Source organism: Schistocerca americana, chromosome 10 (assembly GCF_021461395.2).
Source record: "Schistocerca americana isolate TAMUIC-IGC-003095 chromosome 10, iqSchAmer2.1, whole genome shotgun sequence".
NCBI classification, from domain to species: Eukaryota; Metazoa; Arthropoda; class Insecta; order Orthoptera; family Acrididae; genus Schistocerca; species Schistocerca americana.
The window spans coordinates 56,654,588-56,674,998 of NC_060128.1; the positions used below are offsets into that span (position 1 = coordinate 56,654,588).

The following is a 20,411-nucleotide window of genomic DNA, read 5'->3' on the forward strand; positions in this document are numbered from 1 at the left end:
TTTCCTGTAGGCGGTATCTATCTTACCCCTAGTGAGATAGGCCTCTACATCCTTACATTTGTCCTCTAGCCATCCCTGCTTAGCCATTTTGCACTTCCTGTCGATCTCATTTTTGAGACGTTTGTATTCCTTTTTGCCTGTTTCACTTACTGCATTTTTATATTTTCTCCTTTCATCAATTAAATTCAATATTTCTTCTGTTACCCAAGGATTTCTACTAGCCCTCGTCTTTTTACCTACTTGATCGTCTGCTGCCTTCACTACTTCATCCCTCAAAGCTACCCATTCTTCTTCTACTGTATTTATTTCCCCCATTCCTGTCAATTGCTCCCTTATGCTCTCCCTGAATCTCTGTACAACCTCTGGTTCTTTTAGTTTATCCAGGTCCCATCTCCTTAAATTCCCACCTTTTTGCAGTTTCTTCAGTTTTAATCTACAGGTCATAACCAATATATTGTGGTCAGAGTCCACATCTGCCCCTGGAAGTGTCTTACAATTTAAAACCTGGTTCCTAAATCTCTGTCTTACCATTATATAATCTATCTGATACCTTTTAGTATCTCCAGGGTTCTTCCATGTATACAACCTTCTTTCATGATTCTTAAACCAAGTGTTAGTTATGATTATGTTGTGCTCTGTGCAAAATTCTACCAGGCGGCTTCCTCTTTCATTTCTGTCCCCCAATCCATATTCACCTACTATGTTTCCTTCTCCCCCTTTTCCTACACTCGAATTCCAGTCACCCATGACTATTAAATTTTCGTCTCCCTTCACAATCTGAATAATTTCTTTTATTTCATCATACATTTCTTCAATTTCTTCGTCATCTGCAGAGCTAGTTGGCATATAAACTTGTACTACTGTAGTAGGTGTGGGCTTCGTATCTATCTTGGCCATAATAATGCGTTCCCTATGCTGTTTGTAGTAGCTTACCCGCATTCCTATTTTCCTATTCATTATTAAACCTACTCCTGCATTACCCCTATTTGATTTTGTGTTTATAACCCTGTAGTCACCTGACCAGAAGTCTTGTTCCTCCTGCCACCGAACTTCACTAATTCCCACTATATCTAACTTTAACCTATCCATTTCCCTTTTTAAATTTTCTAACCTACCTGCCCGATTAAGGGATCTGACATTCCACGCTCCGATCCGTAGAACGCCAGTTTTCTTTCTCCTGATAATGACATCCTCTTGAGTAGTCCCCGCCCGGAGATCCGAATGGGGGACTATTTTACCTCCGGAATATTTTACCCAAGAGGACGCCATCATCATGTAATCATACAGTAAAGCTGCATGCACTCGGGAAGAATTACGGCTGTAGTTTCCCCTTGCTTTCAGCCGTTCGCAGTACCAGCACAGCAAGGCCGTTTTGGTTATTGTTACAAGGCCAGATCAGTCAATCATCCAGACTGTTGCCCTTGCAACTACTGAAAAGGCTGCTGCCCCTCTTCAGGAACCACACGTTTGTCTGGCCTCTCAACAGATACCCCTCCGTTGTGGTTGCACCTACGGTACGGCTATCTGTATCGCTGAGGCACGCAAGCCTCCCCACCAACGGCAAGGTCCATGGTTCATGGGGGGGTACTTCAGCTAAGCAGAAAAAAATATTTATTCTACATCTTGAAAAAGCTTCTTCAGGGACCCATGGATTCTCACACTTTCATGCCTACAGAAGTTATATTCCCTAATGGCATTTGTGATTAATAACAAGAGTTAGTTTAAGATGAACTCAGCAATTCAGAACTGCAATACTAGAAGCAAAAGTAATTTCCATATATAAAAACCTAAAATCAGGGTTGCCACAAGTTTCTCCAAGTGAAATTCCCTGATATTTCTCTGATTCCACAGACACGTTTTAGAATTTTTCCCCGACAAATTTTGAGGTCTCAAGGGGAGGGAAAGACATAAGTCGACAAAAGAATGTAAGGGCTTTGTATTTCTCCCCCATTTTGTTTTAGGACACAAAAACAACTAGGGTCATATGTGTCCATGCCAAAACTGAAACACAAAGACGAAGAGAGGAGTTAAAAATGATTACATGTCAACGTTTAATGACAGAAGAGAGGACAGCTACAAACAGGGACGTGCAGAAAGGTCTATAAAGTACGCAATAGGGAAATGGAGGCCCAGAACTAAAAATTAAATGGCCTTCACCATATTGCTACAACTGATAAAAAGTAAAACACGGTCAACAGCCCACGCATTGTTCACTAAAACGGCCAATAACTCAAATGGCAAACCCGAACGGGAACGTAAATGGTAAAAAAAAGAGCATCCCCTCAGGAAACGGCAGACAGTTAAAAGTTGGGTGCAATGTGCACAAAGTAGTGGGGGAGCACCACTTAACAAATGGTGATGGCTAAAAAGGCAGTGCCCAATATGCAACCTAGTTAAAATGACCTCCTCGCCGCAGGAGGACTGAGAGGAGGTTGTCCAAGCCGCTGGGAGAGGCTTAATAACCAAGAGCTTATTCCTATGAATGGAGGACCAGTGGCGATGCCAAAGTGACACCACCTCCTGACAGAAAGCAACAAGAGATCATCAGAGGGAATGCAAGAATTATTGGGCTGAAGTACGAGGAATGCAGCTTTGGCAGCAGTGTTAGCAACCTCTTGGACTGATATGACCTGGAACCCACATAAACATCACAGTGGCTCCATAAAAAGTGAGCAAGTGGAAGCTTTCCTGGAACCGGTGCACTAAGGGATGGACAGTCTACAGTGCACAGAGGCTTTGAAGGGTGCCGAGAGAGTCTGAGCAGTGACACAGTTGAAAAGCGTATGTCACCAGATGTACTCCATAATCTGATACAGGGTGACCATGTAAGGCGGGTGCCAGGTTGAGATTCATTGGGAGAGTCCTTAGAAAATGTAGTCCATCAACAAAGGAGGTGGCTTACAAAACACTTGTTCGACCTATACTTGAGTATTGGGGATCTGTACCAGGTTGGGTTGACAAAGGAGATAGAGAAGATCCAAAGAAGAGTGGCACATTTTGTCACAGGGTTATTTGGTAAGCGTGATAGCGTTACGGAGATGTTTAGCAAACTAAGGTGGCAGACTCTGCAAGAGAGGCGCTCTGCATCGGGGTGTAGCTTGCTGTCCAGGTTTTGAGATGGTGCATTTCTGGATGAGGTATCGAAGATATTGCTTCCCCATACTTATACCTCCCAAGGAGATCACGAATGTAAAACTAGAGAGATTTGAGCACGCACGGAGGCTTTCCGGCAGTCATTCTTCCTGCGGACCGTACATGACTGAACAGGAAAGGGAGGTAATGACAGTGGCACGTAAAGTGCCCTCCGCCCCACACCACTGGGTGGCTTGCAGAGTATAAATGTAGATGTAGAACCCTGTTTTTCTACATAATCTCCATTCAATATGATGGCCTTTCTCCATCTTACTACGAGGCCCTGTATGCCCAAGTGGTACCACCATAATAGTTGATGTCAGAGCTGTCTTGATGTCAGAGCTGTCTTGCTGCATCAATAGCCTCCCCATCATCCACATACTGTTTTCTGCAGGGTGCATCCTTCATTGAGCCAAATAGATGGAAGTCGTGAGGTGGGAGATCTGGGCTGTAGTGTGGACGAGGAAGAATAGTCCAGTGAAGTTTTGTGAACTCCTCTCAGCTGTGCAGACTTGTGAAAGGCCTTGTGTTGTCATGGAGAAGAATAAGTTTGTTTGCATTTTTGTGGTGGCAAACACATTGTGGAGTCACAACTGCATGCGGCCGGTTGGCACGTGAGAAATCAGACATGTTTGTGCGACCTCTTTGTGATGCTGACAGGCGCCTTGCCCAACAACTCATTGTGCTTTTGTTTACTGCCAGATATCTGTAGATATTCTGCAAGCACCTATGAATATCTGTGATGCTGTGGTTTTCCACCTAAAGAAACCCAATGACAACTCTATGCTTGGTACGCATCTCCATTACATATGCCATTTTGAAGACTACATACAACACTGCCACCTATTGGAACTTCATGAAACCGTAGGTGCTGAAGTGGGAGTATTCCACAATGTCCCGTAACAAATTCTACATTTTGGAAACTGAAATTACAGGGTGGCGCATGAAATTTGTTACTATTTTGTTTTTGAATATAAACTTTATTGTCAATACGATCTGAAAGGAACATATACTACAATTAAGAGCTGTCCATGGAGATTTGTTCTAACTCAGCACATGCTCAATATGTCCACCATTTCATTTCTTAACTTCCCTCAAACAAACACTGAAGTTAGTGATTACCCTACAGCACATGTCTTCCGCAATTTCACTGCAAGCTTGAAGAATAAGTCTTCTGAGCTCCATTAAATCACATGGACGTTTCGGGAAAATTTTTTCCTTTGGGTACCCCCCAAAGAAGAAAGTCACATGGATTGAGGTCTAGACTATTGGTGGGCCAATTTTGTCTGTCATTGAAGCGACCTGGAAACCTGAGTGAAATGATCCGCATGTCGAAATGCTCGTGTAAAAACTCCAATACAGTGTTTGCAGTATGTGGCCTTGCTCCATCTTGCATGAACCACTGTGTGTTGAAGGGCAAGGCAGTATCAAGAAGCTGCGGAATGAAGCTATTGCGAAGCGTACTCAAATAACGCTCGCTGTTCACAGTTTCTTCAAAGAAAAAGGGTCCATTAAGTCTGTGACTGGAAATTGCTGCCCACACTGTAGTCCTCGGAGCATAATGTTGTCGTTAATGAAGCACTTGTGGGTTTTCAGTGGCCCAAAAGCGTACATTTTGTTTGTTAACCACACCATCTAAACGAAAATGCAGCTCGTCTGAAAACCAAACGTTGTTGAGAGTTTCTTTCCTATCCTCTGCCCACTGAGCAAACAGTAGTCTCTGCTGCTTGTGTTCTTCAGTGAGATTCTGTGCACAGGTCATCTTGTATGGGTACATATGGAGGTCACTTTTAAGAATGCATTGAATGGAGTGTCTGGATATTCCCAGTTGCACTGCTGCCTTTCTACACGATTTCCCGGGACTTCGCTGTACAGCAACTCGTACCGCTTCAATATTGTCTGGTGAACAAACAGGGTTAGGCCGAGGTCGCTTCGCTTCCGATACTGTTCCTTCCTGAACAAATGTATCGTGCAACCTGTGGATGGTCTTCTTGCAAGGGACGCATCGTGTGTTAAACTGTTGTCAAAAACGCCTCTGAGCCACAACAAGGCTTTTTGTTTCATGAAAAAGTAACACAATTGTCGATCGTTGTTGTGTCGTCAGTCTCCCATTGTCAGCCATTGCTGCTTACTAGTCTCCTAGTGGCAGTATCGTGAATTACATGTCATTTCATAACTCATTTGTTTTTCCAAGCTCTGCTGGTACTGCTGTAGAGATCCCAGCTGGATATCTAATGTGCGTCGTAAATTTGGAAAGAAACAATTGGTAACACATTTCGTGCGCCACCCTGTAGCTGAGAAAAATAATTGTTGCATTACTTATTGAACGCTCCTTGTAGTACGTGACTTGGAGGTTACTTCGCACATCTGCCACAGTGGTTAGGTCCATTTGAGATGGGCAGTGCCTGTGGAATTCTGCTGTATAGGAAAACTGAAATTCTTTTTTTGATTGAAATGAAATGAGCGTATGGCATCGTTGGCCGGGAGTCCCCATTCGGGGAAGTGCAAGTCTTATTTCATTTGACGCAACATTGGGCGACTTGTGTGCTGGTGATGAGGATGAAATGATGACGAGGACAACGAGTGGAGAAAATCTCGAACCCGGCCTGGAATCGAACCCAGGCCCGCTTGCATTGGAGGCAAGCACATTGCCACCCAGCTAGGCAAGCGGACATTTTTTGATTATAATGTACTCTTTCCAAACATCTTAGTATGTTATAATCTTCCTGCATCTGTACACTCCCATCCCCAGTCGATTAGCACTACTGATAGTTTTTGAGTGTGATTGGAATTTTCCATCTTACGAGTTCAGTCACAAGGGTACGATTGCTAGGTTTGGATACGCCTGAGATCTTCCATTTGTCATGTACATCAAAGCTCTCCAGTGCTCCACATGTTTGCCAAAGTGGGGATGTGGATATGGGGTGGCCACTTCCTGTTAAATCCTGCTGTAAGAGAAGATTGAAATTGTTGTTCATGTTAATGTTCTGATCTTGTAAAACTTCAGCTGTCTTAATCCTCCTATATCTGCATGCCTACTCTTTTCCTCACTCAGTTGCCACCACTAGCAGTTTCTTTGTGAGGTTGAAATCTTTCAATTTACTTCCTGGGTCAGTCATATATGAGTATCATTACTAGATCTGCAGGTCTGGATGTGTCCCAGGTCTTTCCACAGCTTTGCACAATGCTTTGAACATCTGCCGTAAATGGAATCTGGATTTGAGGTAGTCTGTGCTTGTGGAATCCTGGTGTTGGGAAGACTGAAATTGTTGTTGACCTTTATGTACTCATCATGTAGACCTTACTCTGTTGTAATATTCAATCATATGCTCATGCCTGTCCTCACTGTCAGTACCAACTACCATTTCATGGTTGGGTAGAAGCTTCGTGATGCTGTTCATAGATGATGCTGTTACAGAACAGAGGAGTCAAAGTGCTAGAAAATTGTAGTGAAGTACAGCAAAACCAGCAGATGATTGTGCAGTGATTAGTGGTAGACCTTCAACATAAACAAATGTAAGGTACTGTGCATAAACGGATAGAATGATTATATAATTGCTGAACAGACACTGGAAGCAGTCATGCCCATTAAATATGTGAGATTACAGAGCAGTTCAAAGTGAACAAGTACAAAAATAATTGTTAAAAAAGCAGATGCCAGGCAGATTCATTGTAAGAATTCTCATGGAGGTAGGAATATTAATGGCCCTCTAATACTGAAATTATTTTTACTTCTTAACATGTCTGTTAATTAAAAATGACAAGCTGTGTTCTAATTGCAAGGAACTCTTCTAACACAAAACTGGTATGCCCCATCTGTTTGCACTAGTGTTATCCCATGTCAAAGTGTGCAAACATTTTTGAAATGTTTGCAAATCTTGTAACTGAGATGGGACATGGGTACCAACCTGATGTTCACCTAGGCGGATGTGGGAAACTGCCTAAAAGCCACTCCAGGCTGGACAGCACAGTGGTCTTCATTGTTAATCCACTGGGCGGATTTGATTTGGGGCTGGTATGAATCTTTGAATTCTGGAAGTGGTTTGCTAACACATGTGGCTGCCCAGGTGGGTCCATCACCTTTCCTAGAACTTCTCATTGTATTCATGACATAAGATCACCGGGCCAAAAATTAGCCACTCCATGTGCATGGACAGATGAACAGTTACTGTGTTACAAATGGCACAGTGATCAAGTCATGTGCTCTAAATGTCTGCATACTGCTTCTACATGAGCATAATGAATTATTGGTCAGTGAGACATTTATGTTTGATGCTGACATTGTATTTAAATGTGGGTAAATGTAAGGACGTGACAGAGTGGCAAAAGGGGGCAATTGTGTTTGGCCGTGCCCATGGTCATATGGCTGTGAAGTTATTGGATTTGTTCATGTTTTGTGGCGGACTGTTCAATGTGTCTACAGGCAGTGGCATAACACATTTGGCCACGAAACACAACGTCAGAAGTATGATTGGAAAAAGATCCCGACAAAGAGGGACTGGAGATGCGTTTTGTGGCTTGTGAATCAAAATCGATTCCAAATCCAACAGGAATTGGTACAGGCAGTGAACAAAGGTCCATCCCAACTTGTTAGTGACAGAACATTGCGACGGACACTGCATGACAGTGAACGTTTGGAATCGGTCATCTAGTAACAGGCCGTTGCTTACACTCGTTTATAGAGATGACAACAGGAAACTTGATTGGGCTGGAGGAATTGTGACTGGGTTTCTGGACACTCACCCAACTGTTTCATCTTGACTGGCCAGCAAAATCACCTGAGTTGAACTGCACAGAAAATCTGTGGGACATGATGGAACAGCAGGCAAGATGCCGATATCAGCGTCCTTGCAATTTGGTGGAACTGCACAATCAAATCCTCAGTGAGTGGCTTAACCTGGATATGACATACCTGCACAACCTCTTGTACTCGCTCACTAGTGGAATCCTGGAAGTCCAGTGATGGAATTATGCGGTAACAAATTATGCTTGTTGTGATTTCTTTAGGGGCAACTAACGTTTTGTTCAGTGAGTTTACCTGTCACAATGTAAGAGCCTAAATGCTTGCTGCTTTCTGCTTCTTGCGAAAAATGTAGCCTTTATGTAGCTAGTTAAGCTCCACATTTCATCAGCAGTGACACATACTTTATTCAGTGAGCAGCTCTCTTCCTCACCGACTAGCAATGTTCAGCTGCAGAGATACAGCAACAACTGGTTGTTCTTCTAAGAACAGAAGGCCTTACTCCATTTGGTGCACGCCTATTTCCTGCTCCAACATTGTAGGCTTGCCTGAGGAGTGCTATGGACTGTCGGTGAAATGCAGACAACTGTTTGTTATTGATATAAGAAACAGAACTCAAATACAGTATCCATTTACAGGTGTCCATACTACTAAAGTACAAACAGAAATATCACTCCTAGATGCCAACTGGGATGTGCCTACATGATGAAGTATCTTGAGTCATAGTGGGCATAAGAGCAGAAGGGCACTGAGGATGATCAGTAATATAAAATGTAATTGTCATGTGATGAGGGCCTCCCGTCGGGTAGACCATTCACTGGGTGCAGGTCTTTCGATTTGACACTTCTTCGGCGATTTGCATGTCGATGGGAATGAAATAATGACGATTAGGACAACACGACACCCAGTCCCTGAGCAGAGAAAATATCCGACCCAGCTGGGAATCGAACCCAGGCAGTTAGGGTTGACATTCTGTTGTGCTGACCACTCAGCTACCAGGGATGGACATAAGTGATATGATCCAACATGACATGTGAGAGCATGTCCTCAAGGACAGTGGTGCTTCTGGGATGTCGGTGGTTGTCAGAGCACGGCTCGATGATGATAGTTACCAGTGTATGATGAGGCTTCAGGGGTGTCGGGTGTTGGTCGAAGTTGGAGGTGAGGCCTCAGAGTCAATAGCTGCCGGTGGGTCAATGGTGCTTTTGGAATGTCGGGTGTCGGCAGTTGTCAGAGTTGACGGCTCGATGATGGCAACTGCTGTCGGTACGACATGTGGCAAGTTGTGGCACCAACGAGAGGAGGAAGGTGGTCTCGCACAGCGTCGGTGACAGGTGCTCGTGGCGAGAGCGGTGACTCCTATCAGTGAGTAGCCAGTGTGGCCGGCGTGACTCCCGGAGTTTACTGTTCGCAGCAAGGCCTGGTGGTAGCATATGTACTCTCTGGTGGAGCAATACCAGTGTGGCACTGAGTGAGAGTGTGATGTGGTGTAAGAAGTGACGATCTCTGCTGTAACAGGCACGCTGCTGTCGATGAGGTTGTCACCAGCGAATAGCATGGAGGCTGTGTGTAGCTACACTGTAAACAGCCTGACCTGTGTGAGGCCAGGTTTGCAAACAGCTCAGTAAGTTATGTTTATGTGAATTGTTTACTGCATCCTTCTGGAGAGGCGGCAGCCCATGATAGGTGTCTTGTATGTGAAGCAGTATAGTCCCAGGCAGATACTGCATGCTGTATATTCTATGCGATTCTTGTAGGTGAGTGACCGATCTCAGAACTGCGCAAGTGGTGCATTAGTAAGTGGCTGGACTTGTACGCAGGTTGTACCAAAAGTAAGGTTCCCATATGTTTTACAAATAGAAAACGTTGTTTATTGTTATTAATCGTCCAGAGTTATTGTTCATCTGTATGGGACCCTTACCAGTTGGGTCTTATTCAAGAAATCGAGAAGGTCCAAAGAAGAGCAGCAAGATTCATGACTGGTACATTTAGCCATCGCGAGAGCATTACAAATCTCATAGAAAGTTTGAAGTGGGACAAACTTGCAGATAGACGATGTGCTAAATGGAAGGGGCTGCTCACTAAATTCCGAAATCCGATCTTCGCCGAGGATGTAGAGCATACATTATTACCACCGACTTTCATATCGCGCAATGATCACCATTCAAAGATAAGGGAAATTAGAGCTTGTACCGAGGTGTTCAGACAGTCGTTTTTTTCTCGCATTATCCGTGAGTGGAACAGAAGGGGGGGGGGGGGGGGGAGGGGAACATGACTTTGGAGTGAATTGTGCTCTCCGCCACACACCGCTTGGTGGCTAGCGGAGTATATATGTAGATTTAGAATTTATACATCATTGACAAGCTTATACTTTTCTCTATTTTTCAACATGGTCTCAATTTTTTTTTGACACACTTTTGAAGACAGTGCTCCAGCTTTTGTATTCCTAAGCCAACCTGTTGATGAAGCGTGTGACCTCTGCTCGGACTTCATTGTGGCTCTTAAAGCATTTGATACCTAACTGTTCCTTTAGCTTTTGGAAGAGGTGATTATCGCTGGGGTCTAAGTCCGGTCTGTACAGGGGATAGGGCATAACAGTTCACCCAAATTTCTTCAAAAGCTTCTGTGTTTGACGAGTGACATGGGGTTGAGCGTTGTAATAAAGAAGCACTACTCCCTCCTTCAGTCGTCCTCTCTGGCGATTCTGGATTACTCGCTGGAGTTTGGTCAGTGTTTCACAATATCTGTCTGATTTTATCATCATCCCAAGTTGCATCAAATTGATGAGGATACCCCCTTCCAATCCCAAAACATGGTCACCATAACCTTTCCTGCTGACTGTGTTTGAATTTATTTGGTGGTGGTGAGCCGGACTCAGCCCCCAGCGATTATCACCTCTTCCCCAAGCTAAAGCAACACTTTGGTGGCAAACGCTTCATGACTGTCAATGAAGCCTGAGCAGAGGTCACATGCTTCCTCAAGGGGTTGACGGGAGACTTCTCGATTTAGGAATACAAAAGCTGGGGCACAGTCTTCAAAAGTGTGTAAAAAAATGGAGACTTTGTTAAAAAATAGACAAAAGTGTAAGGTTTTCAACAATGTATAAACTAATAACAATAAACAATGTTTTTATTTGTAAAAAATATGGGAACCTTACTTTTGGTACAATCCTCATATTTGGGAGGGTGGTGGTTCAGATCCTCATCCGGACGTTCAGATTTATTTATGTTTCCCGAAGCATCTGTAAAATTCTTAATGTTAGTGCTGGGATGATTCAGTTCAAAAGCACACAACAAATATCGTTCCTAGTCCATCAAGATTCAAGCTCATGCTCCATCCCTAACAATCTTACTGTCAATGGGACATTAAATTCTAAGCCCCCACCTTTCTACCTGTCTAAGATAATTCTAGGTTATCTGTTTCCCTTGTGTACGTAAGTGTGGAAGTGATGGTGAGATTCACAATGGATTTGGACTCAGACCCTTTGATGTAGTCTGTGTGCTGGTAATTATGCAAATGTTCTAATCAATAGCACACATCCTGAACTGTCATAAGATAAGGTGACCATTCTTGTGAGGTTGAAGTTAAGTTAGCAGTGGTTCAAATGTTGTGAATGTAGTAACTGAGTGCTATCAGTAATTCAGTTCCCAACAGCCACAGTAGCAGAAAAGTGTTTCCCCTCCTATAATTCCTTAAAGGTGGTTGATTGAATGCATGCTAGTGAAACATATGAGGGGGACCCAAAAATAACCGAAATTTCTTTCTATAAAGCATATACTTTATTGTTTTCAAATACAACCTTAATCTCCTTCGAAGTACTCTCCATTAGCAGTAATACATTTGTCCAAATTTTGATTCCAATGTTTGAAGCACCTTTTAAATTTGTCCTCTTTGATACCTGCTAGCTCTTTCATGACATTGCGTTTTACGTCTTCCACATCCGCAAAACGCTTCCCTCTTACGTCTCTTTTCATCCTCGGAAATAGGAAGAAGTCCGAGGGCGCTAAATCCGGCGAATAGGGCATGTGGGTCAAGGTAGTCGTCTTCGTTGAGGCCAAAAACTGGCGAACACTGAGAGCCGTGTGTGCGGGAGTGGTGTTGTGATGCAGGAACTACACGCCAGAATCCCACAAAGCCGGACATTTTCACGACAAAACTTCTGCGAAGCCATTTCATAATCTCCAAATAGTATTGTTGGTTTACTGTCTGGTTTTCAGGGACAAATACAGAGTGTACAATCCCTTTGATGTCAAAAAAAAAAAAAAAAAAAAAAAAAAAAAAAAAAAAAAAAAAAAAAAAAAAAAAAAAAAAACAGATCAACATAGTTTTCACATTCGATTTCACTTTTCGAGCTTTTTTTTGGTCGATGTGAGCCAAGTGACTTCCATTGTGATGACTGTTGTTTACTTTCTGGATTGTACTCATAGCACCATGACTCATCACCTGTAACGATTTTGTTGAAAAAATGTGGATAAACGTTGAACACGTCGTTCATTTCGAGACCGGCTTGAACACGACGATCCATTTGATCTCCAGTAAGAAGCTTCAGCACGAATTTTGCTGCCACTCTTCGCATCCCCAAATCGATGTCAAGATGCGCTGAATTGAGCTCCAGGACAACCCGGACAAGTTCTCGAGTTGGTCGATTGTCCTGCGTTGATCTTCACTGATGAGATCACGGATTTTGTCGATGTTGTCTTCGCTTCGAGCAGTTCAAGGTCGACTGGAACGGGTCTGATCTTAAACCACTATTTCTCCCTTTTTAAACCGAGAAAACCATTCATACACTTGCTTTTTACTAAGCTCACGGTCTTTGTAGGCTGTCTGAATCATCGCAACAGTTTCTGCTGCATTCTTGCCGAGCAAGAAACAAAACTTCACTGCCGCATGTTGTTCGTAAGAACTAGTTGTTTCCTCATGTCACATCTGCACTATACCCACACTCAAAGAACTGCCAAAGAAACCACACTTCTCACTGTTGGGTGACGCCACGTGGCATAATGTCTCAGTAGAGCTCCTACTACAACCCTCTGGCGGCGCAACCTGCTACTACAAGTATGATTCCGGTTACTTTTGGATCCCCCCTCGTATGTCTGGCAGGGCACCGTGTTAACAGAAATAGGGTAACACAATAAGAAACTGCAAATATTGTTTATGAAGAGTATGTTACAAAACAATACTTAACTTTGGTACAGTTTCATGTGTGGCACCTGATGTGCTGAGCCTAATACAAAGATATCTAAATAACTTTGCTGTCTCTTGGCAGTGCATGATATTGTCATTCTGATAGTGCTGCCGATAGTGTTGCACCTAGTCCTCTGTAGATAGTGACTGCTAAGTCAGAATACTTCACTGAGGTGCAGACAGTGAACTGAGCTGTCGAAGTGTTTTGTGCCTGTCGGTGGAAGACTTTCTGTGTCCACCAGTATGAGGCGGAAGCAATGTAGTCCACGGTTGACAATGTGCTCTGACGGACATATGCGATGTGCTGAAGGAAGTGGTGTGGAAGCAGGAACAGATTTGGGTTTGTGAGTGCCATCTGGAGTCCGCCGCTCGGAACAGAGAGGCACCGGGTGAGTAGTTGTGTCTGTGTGGTGGCAGCTTCTTGCAGCATTGTTGCTCGGTTCACAACATCAAAGAAGCACAGTTTGTACCATCTATGAGAATAGTATGAGAAGTGATTCACAAAAGGGTCTAGCGGTATCATTGACATCCGACTGCCGGAGCATCTCGGAGTTCACCACGAGTTCAAAAGTAATGTGTTAACTCTTTAACAGGGTAACCTCCTTATTGTCCAGTTTGAATTCCAAAAATATGGGCCGTAATAAACTCAAACTTCTCTCACCTGACATCCTCAGAACTGCATCGAGGCAGTCGTGCAGATTCAATGTTTCCTCACTCCTGCAAAGTAATTGAGTCAGCACCACAAAAATACTTGTTAATGAAAGACCAATCACTAGTGACTGAAATGAAAATTTCTTGGTAGGGAGACTGCAGTACATTGTCTCAGATGGAGTATCATCGACAGAAGTAAAATTAACTTCAGGCGTACCCTGGGGAGGTGTGTTAGCAAGTTTGTTTTTCATATTGCGTGTTAATGACATGGTAGACAATATTAACAGTAAACTCAGACTTTTTGCAGATGGTGCATTTGTATATGACAAATTACTCTATGTGAAAAAACAAAAATGAAATCTAATCAGATTTCAAAGTGACGTAAGGATTGGGAACCTGCTTTAAATTTTTGGAAATATAAAATTGTGCATGGCATAAAAGACAAAAATGTAATATACTGTGACTATAATTTCAGTCAGTCCAGACTGAAACCAATCGACTCATACAAAAAATATTCCCGACTTTTGTGGGACCCGTACCAGTCTCCAAGTGGCGGCAACAGGAGCTCCGATTGATGGACTGGCAATGGCGGTCGGCTCTCGGACCGGAGCAACTCCCAGTGCGAACTGGTTCGGGTTGGCTGAGAGGCTTCCTTTATAGCTGCCCGGCAGTCGAATACTGCTGCAAAGACTGCCAGAGGAATAATTGATGGCAGTGAAAGGAGCACTGACTGCAGAGACCCCCCTGCCTCTAGCAGTGCACCTGGGCACCACGTGTTATCTGGGCTGTTGCAGGAGATGCAGCTGACAACAAACACGGTACACTTACGTTTGTGGCCGTACTGTTTACTCTGTGCCTGAGTCACCAGTGGCCTGGAGAGCTGGCAGCCCACAATACACATCTGCGTCACATGCTCGAATTCACATATTTGATTGAAGGGAAAGTGTCACAGGGATATTGAAAAACCTGAAGCAGCAGTGCCTAAGGACAGATATGAAGTCTCTCAAAGTGGTTATCACACTGGACTTGCATTCGGGAGGATGACAGTTCAAACTCACGTCTGGCCATCCTCATTTAGGTTTTTTGTGATTTCCCTTAATTGCTTCAGGCAAATGCCGGGATGGTTCGTGCGACAAGCCACGGCCGATTTCCTTCCCTATCCTTCCCTCATCTGAGCTTGTGCTCCATCTCTAATGATCTTGTTGTTGACAGGACATTAAACACTAATCCCCCCCCCCGAAGTCTCCCAAGGAATCTTACTTAAGAAGTTTCAAATACCAGTATTAGGTGTAGAATCTAGAAATAGACTGCAGCCTCTCCTGTATCACAGAGAAGCCGTGAATAACGTAATTACAGTGTTCACAGAGGAGTTTTTTTGTGATTCTCAGTAGACAAATAGAATGAAAAGAAACCCTAATATATGATACAGTGGGTAGAATCCTCTGGTATGGCTTCTCAGTGGTTTGCAGACTACAGATGTCGATGGAAAAGTATCCTAGTGAAGCTTGAAAGGTTTTAAAAGAACATCTTTTACAAAAGATCTTCGGCAGAGATTTTTTACAGTGTAATATGGACATAACATTAAGGGCTCCAATGTTCAAACTCCCAACTTTTGTAAATACTTCCTAACTTTTGTAATTCATATTGTTATTTCTTTCCAGTGATGGCTGAGCATCTGTTTGCTTAGTCTTTTTTATTCACTCTACACACATGAGAATGCTTCTCTGCATAGTAATACGTTGTTAATGAGGCAAGCTTTTCTTTTATGAGACAGCTTCGAACTGGACCGTTTGAGAAAAGTTGTAGTCTTTCAGACACAGTGCCTGACAGAAAATAAGAAGCACCCGGAAAACACTGTTGTATGTCAATGTTACATCGTACATGTACACACCACTGGGAGGCATGTAAATGATGGAGTTGCACTCCTCCATGATAGGTATAGAGGCCAGCAGAGTGCGTTAGGGTTGTTCGTGTTTATTGTTGGTGCTCGGCACAGTAGGGTGTATAAGAGGTGTGAACAGCATTAGATATTGAGTGTTTACTGTGAACGACACAGAGATACAGTGTACTTGAGTGAGACAATGTTGATGCCAGTTGGCATAGTTTGAAATGAGACTCACTGTGGGTCTAGATTGGGCTGACAAGTCAAATCTTTCAGTATCGAGATTTCTGGTGCATACGGATGTGTCAGTAGCCGGGTGTTGGACTTCATGAGAATATGAGGGCAGGCGTACTCGTGATCAACATTCTGGTTGAGAACTACGTGGGAGAATCACCATATTGTGCATTGAGCACATCATAACGCCATGACCTGTCATCTGTAACACTGTTTGTATGGTATAAATCCCTGCACTTTGCAGTCAGATTGGTAGTTGAGCAACGAAACTTGTCAGACTTTGTATCAATAAGTTCAGTCAACATTCGAGAACAAGTAATGGATTAATGGATTAATGGATTACCTGCAACATTCTGTGTCATCCTACATATCAGCAGCCACATTAGGAAATTACCATCGCATGCATAGGCTACTATTAATACTTTGCCATCCGGCGACACCACAGTGGTGTCGTGTGCATAGTATCGCTCAGTGGCCGGCGACACCACAGTGATGTCGTGAGCATAGTATCATGCAGTGGCTGGTGACAGCACTTAAGTATCTTTTTCATTCTGTTGGTGTTTTGTTTAGGTAATAATAAGTTACACATGTCAACAAGTTTTTTGTGCACTTTCATCATGGCAGACGAAAGAGACAATACGATTAATTACGATGAATGTGCGGACGTCTTGTCTTACGTTCCGGACAACTTGGCTGATTGGGAAGAAAACATTGGATATCAAAAAAATGAAAGTGAAGCAGAATCGTCGGAAAACAGTGAAATACGTCCAAGAAGAATTCGGCAAACGCTACGGTTGCCAACTTATTTGGATGAACCAGAAGAAGAAGACAGACTATTATTTACTGAGGACCAGTATTAAAGTTGAAGGATCTTCGCATCCACACATATTTTCCAAAGATACACAGAGCATCACGAATATCGTAGAATTATATATTGGGAAGGATCTATTTGAATATATTAGTGATGAAAGCAACAAGTATTACAGTCAAAATTGCAATAGAAGGCAACTGGATTTAAAAAATGCCAAATTTGTCAACGTTACGGAACCTGAACGTAGAAAATGGTTTTGGCTTGCTATCCTTATGGCAATTGTAAAAAAAGCAAGGATTGATGATTACTGGTCAACGAATCCGTTGATACACACACAGATATTTTGCAAAACGATGTCCCGCAACCAATTCAGACAAATATCATTTTTACATTTTTTCTACAACAACAATAAATCGGATAATGTCACCCAGCTTTTCAAAGTGCAATTTGTAATTGATTATTTTTCCAAAAAGTTTAAAGAAATTCCTAATCTTAGTCAAAACATCTCAATTGGTGAAGGAATGATACCATGGTGTGGACAGTTAAAATTTAAAGTTTACAATTCATCGAAAATTACGAAATATGGCGTACTCGTTCGAATGCTGTGTGAATCGAGTATGGGATACATTTCCTCATTCAAGATATATTCTGGCACTGGACAACCTTTAGCAAAAACAGTGATGGAACTATTGACACCTTCTTATGGAAAGTGGCATTACCTTTACACGGATCATTATTATAACAGTGTAGAACTTGCGGAGAAGTTACTCGAAAAGAAAATTCGAGTTTGTGGAATGATACGGCAAAATAGAGGATTTCCGGAAAAATTAAAGTGTGCAAATGTCAATGTGTTCGAAGCTTGTCATCAGTGGAAAGGTGACAAGCAGCCGGTGACAAGCATTGTAATCTGAATTAGTGTTGCCAACGCCAAGCAAATAAATTTATACGAGACATGTGAACGGCAAAGTGTTAACACTGTAATGCAGGCTGCTGTGTTTGGAGTGGCGCTGAGACCAGGGAGAATAGTCTGCTGATGAATAATGTCACAGAGTTCAGTGATGAATTGTGCTTCTGCACTACCCCAGACGATCATTATCATCAGTCAGTACGGTGGTAACCTGGGAGAGGTCCAATTCTTTCAGTGTTTTGGACAGTCACAGTGGTGTCATTCCTGGCGTAAGTGTAGGGACCAATTGGGTATGATTTCAGTGCATGGCTGGCAGTGATTGAGGGAACCCTGACAGCACAGTGGTACATCATGGACATCCTGCATCCTCACATGTTACCTCTCATGCAGTAGAGTTGGGGTGCCATTTTTCAACAGAGCAATGCTGAACCACACAATATGTACGAGGCGCATTCAAGTTCTAAGGCCTCCAATTTTTTTTCTAACTAACTACTCACCCGAAATCGATGAAACTGGCGTTACTTCTCGACGTAATCGCCCTGCAGACGTACACATTTTTCACAACGCTGCGAAGGCTTCTTTAGGAGGCTGTTTTGACCACTGGAAAATCGCTGAGGCAATAGCAGCACGGCTGGTGAATGTGCGGCCACGGAGAGTGTCTTTCATTGTTGGAAAAAGCCAAAAGTCACTAGGAGCCAGGTCAGGTGAGTAGGGAGCATGAGGAATCACTTCAAAGTTGTTATCACGAAGAAACTGTTGCGTAACGTTAGCTCGATGTGCGGGTGCGTTGTCTTGGTGAAACAGCAGACGCGCAGGCCTTCCCGGACGTTTTTGTTGCAGCGCAGGAAGGAATTTGTTCTTCGAAACATTTTCGTAGGATGCACCTGTTACCATAGTGGCCTTTGGAACGCAATGGGTAAGGATTACGCCCTCGCTGTCCCAGAACATGGACACCATCATTTTTTCAGCACTGGCGGTTACCCGAAATTTTTTTGGTGGCGGTGAATCTGTGTGCTTCCATTGAGCTGACTGGCGCTTTGTTTCTGGATTGAAAAATGGCATCCACATCTCATCCATTGTTACAACCGACGAAAAGAAAGTCCCATTCATGCTGTCGTTGCGCGTCAACATTGCTCGGCAACATGCCACACGGGCAGCCATGTGGTCATCCGTCAGCATTCGTGGCAACCACCTGGATGACTTTTTTTGCATTTTCAGGTCGTCATGCAGGATTGTGTGCACAGAACCCACAGAAATGCCAACTCTGGAGGCGAGCTGTTCAACAGTCATTCGGCGATCCCCCAAAACAATGCTCTCCACTTTCTAGATCATGTTGTCAGACCGGCTTGTGCGAGCCCGAGGTTGTTTCGGTTTGTTGTCACACGATGTGCTGCCTTCATTAAACTGTCGCTCCCACGAACGCACTTTCGACACATCCATAACTCCATCACCACGTCTCCTTCAATTGTCAATGAATTTCAGTTGGTTTCACACCACGCAAATTCAGAAAAAGATTGATTGCATGCTGTTCAAGTAAGGAAAACGTCGCCATTTTAAGTATTTAAACAGTTCTCATTCTCGCCGCTGGTGGTAAAATTCCATCTGCCGTATGGTGCTGCCATCTCTGGGACGTATTGACAATGAACGTGGCCTCATTTTAAAACAATGCGCATGTTTCTATCTCTTTCCAGTCTGAAGAAAAAAAATCGGAGGCCTTATAACTTGAATGCACCTCGTATACCTATGAACTGTCTGTATGACGCTTATGTTTTCCTGTGGCCAGCAAGGTCCCTAGATCTGTTCTCCACAGAAAACATTTGGGACCAGTTCAGATGTCAACTGCATTCCATTGTCGGTATGCTGGATATCGAGGACCAGTTACAAAAGTTGTTGGCCAGCTCGCATCTGGACGGGATACTATGGCTTAAGGACACCCTTTCCAACCATATATTACATGTCTTGAGGTTAGAAAGGGTGCATTGTCATGCCGATAAGTGGGCTCGTACTGCCAAATTCCTGTAGATTTGAATGGATTTTGTGATCACTGAAACAACACACATACCAAATCAATCAATATTGTTGAGGCCCCATATGGAGGGGCCCCGATGGAATCCTTGTCAGTTTCTATACCGGATTTGCTGCTGAGTTAGCCTGTCTTCTAACTATAATATGTCATAGATCCATTTAGTAAAAATGTGCCCAGTTCTTGGATAAACGCACAGGTCACTCTCATCTACAAGAAGGGTAGTAGAAGTGATCCACAGAACTACCATCTGGTACCCTTGACATCTATTTGTTGTGGAATATTAGAACATATTCTGAGTTTAAACATCACGAGGGATCCTGAATAGAATGACCTCCTCAATGGCAATCAGCATGGATTCCAAGAACATTCATCGTGTGAAACCCAACTCGCCCTTTTCTCACATGACATACTGAAAGCTTTGGATCGAGGCATCCAGGTAGGTAGATGTAGTGTTTGACTTGGTACTGCACCTATGTTTATTGTGAAAAGTACGATCTTATGGTGCATCAAGTGAAATTTGTGACTGGATTAAGGACTTTTTGGTAGGGAGGGCACAGTATGTTATCTTGGATGGAGAGTCATTGTCAGTTGTAGTAGTAACTTCGTGTGTGCCCCAGGGAAATGTGTTGGGACCCTGGCTGTTCATGTGGTATCTAGTGACCTTGCAGACTATATTAATAGTAAAATCAGGCTTTTTGCAGATGATCAGTTATCTATAATGAAGTACTATCTGAGAGAAACTGCATAAATATTCAGTCGGATTTTGATAAGATTTCAAAGTGGTGCAGAGATTGACAACTTGCTCTGAATGTTAAGAAATGTAAAATTTTGCACTTCACAAAA

General features: G+C 43.2%; 1 protein-coding gene across 1 annotated transcript in view; it reads right to left on the minus strand.

Moving 5' to 3' along the window:
* Positions 1-14,609, minus strand: part of LOC124552661 (molybdenum cofactor biosynthesis protein 1-like) — an 84,397-nt gene extending 69,788 nt beyond the window's left edge. Inside the window, exon 1 of the mRNA XM_047126985.1 lies at positions 14,537-14,609. Coding sequence (XP_046982941.1) covers positions 14,537-14,609 — 73 coding nt within the window. The remainder of the gene's footprint in view (positions 1-14,536) is intronic.
* Between the last annotated feature and the right edge of the window lie 5,802 nt (positions 14,610-20,411).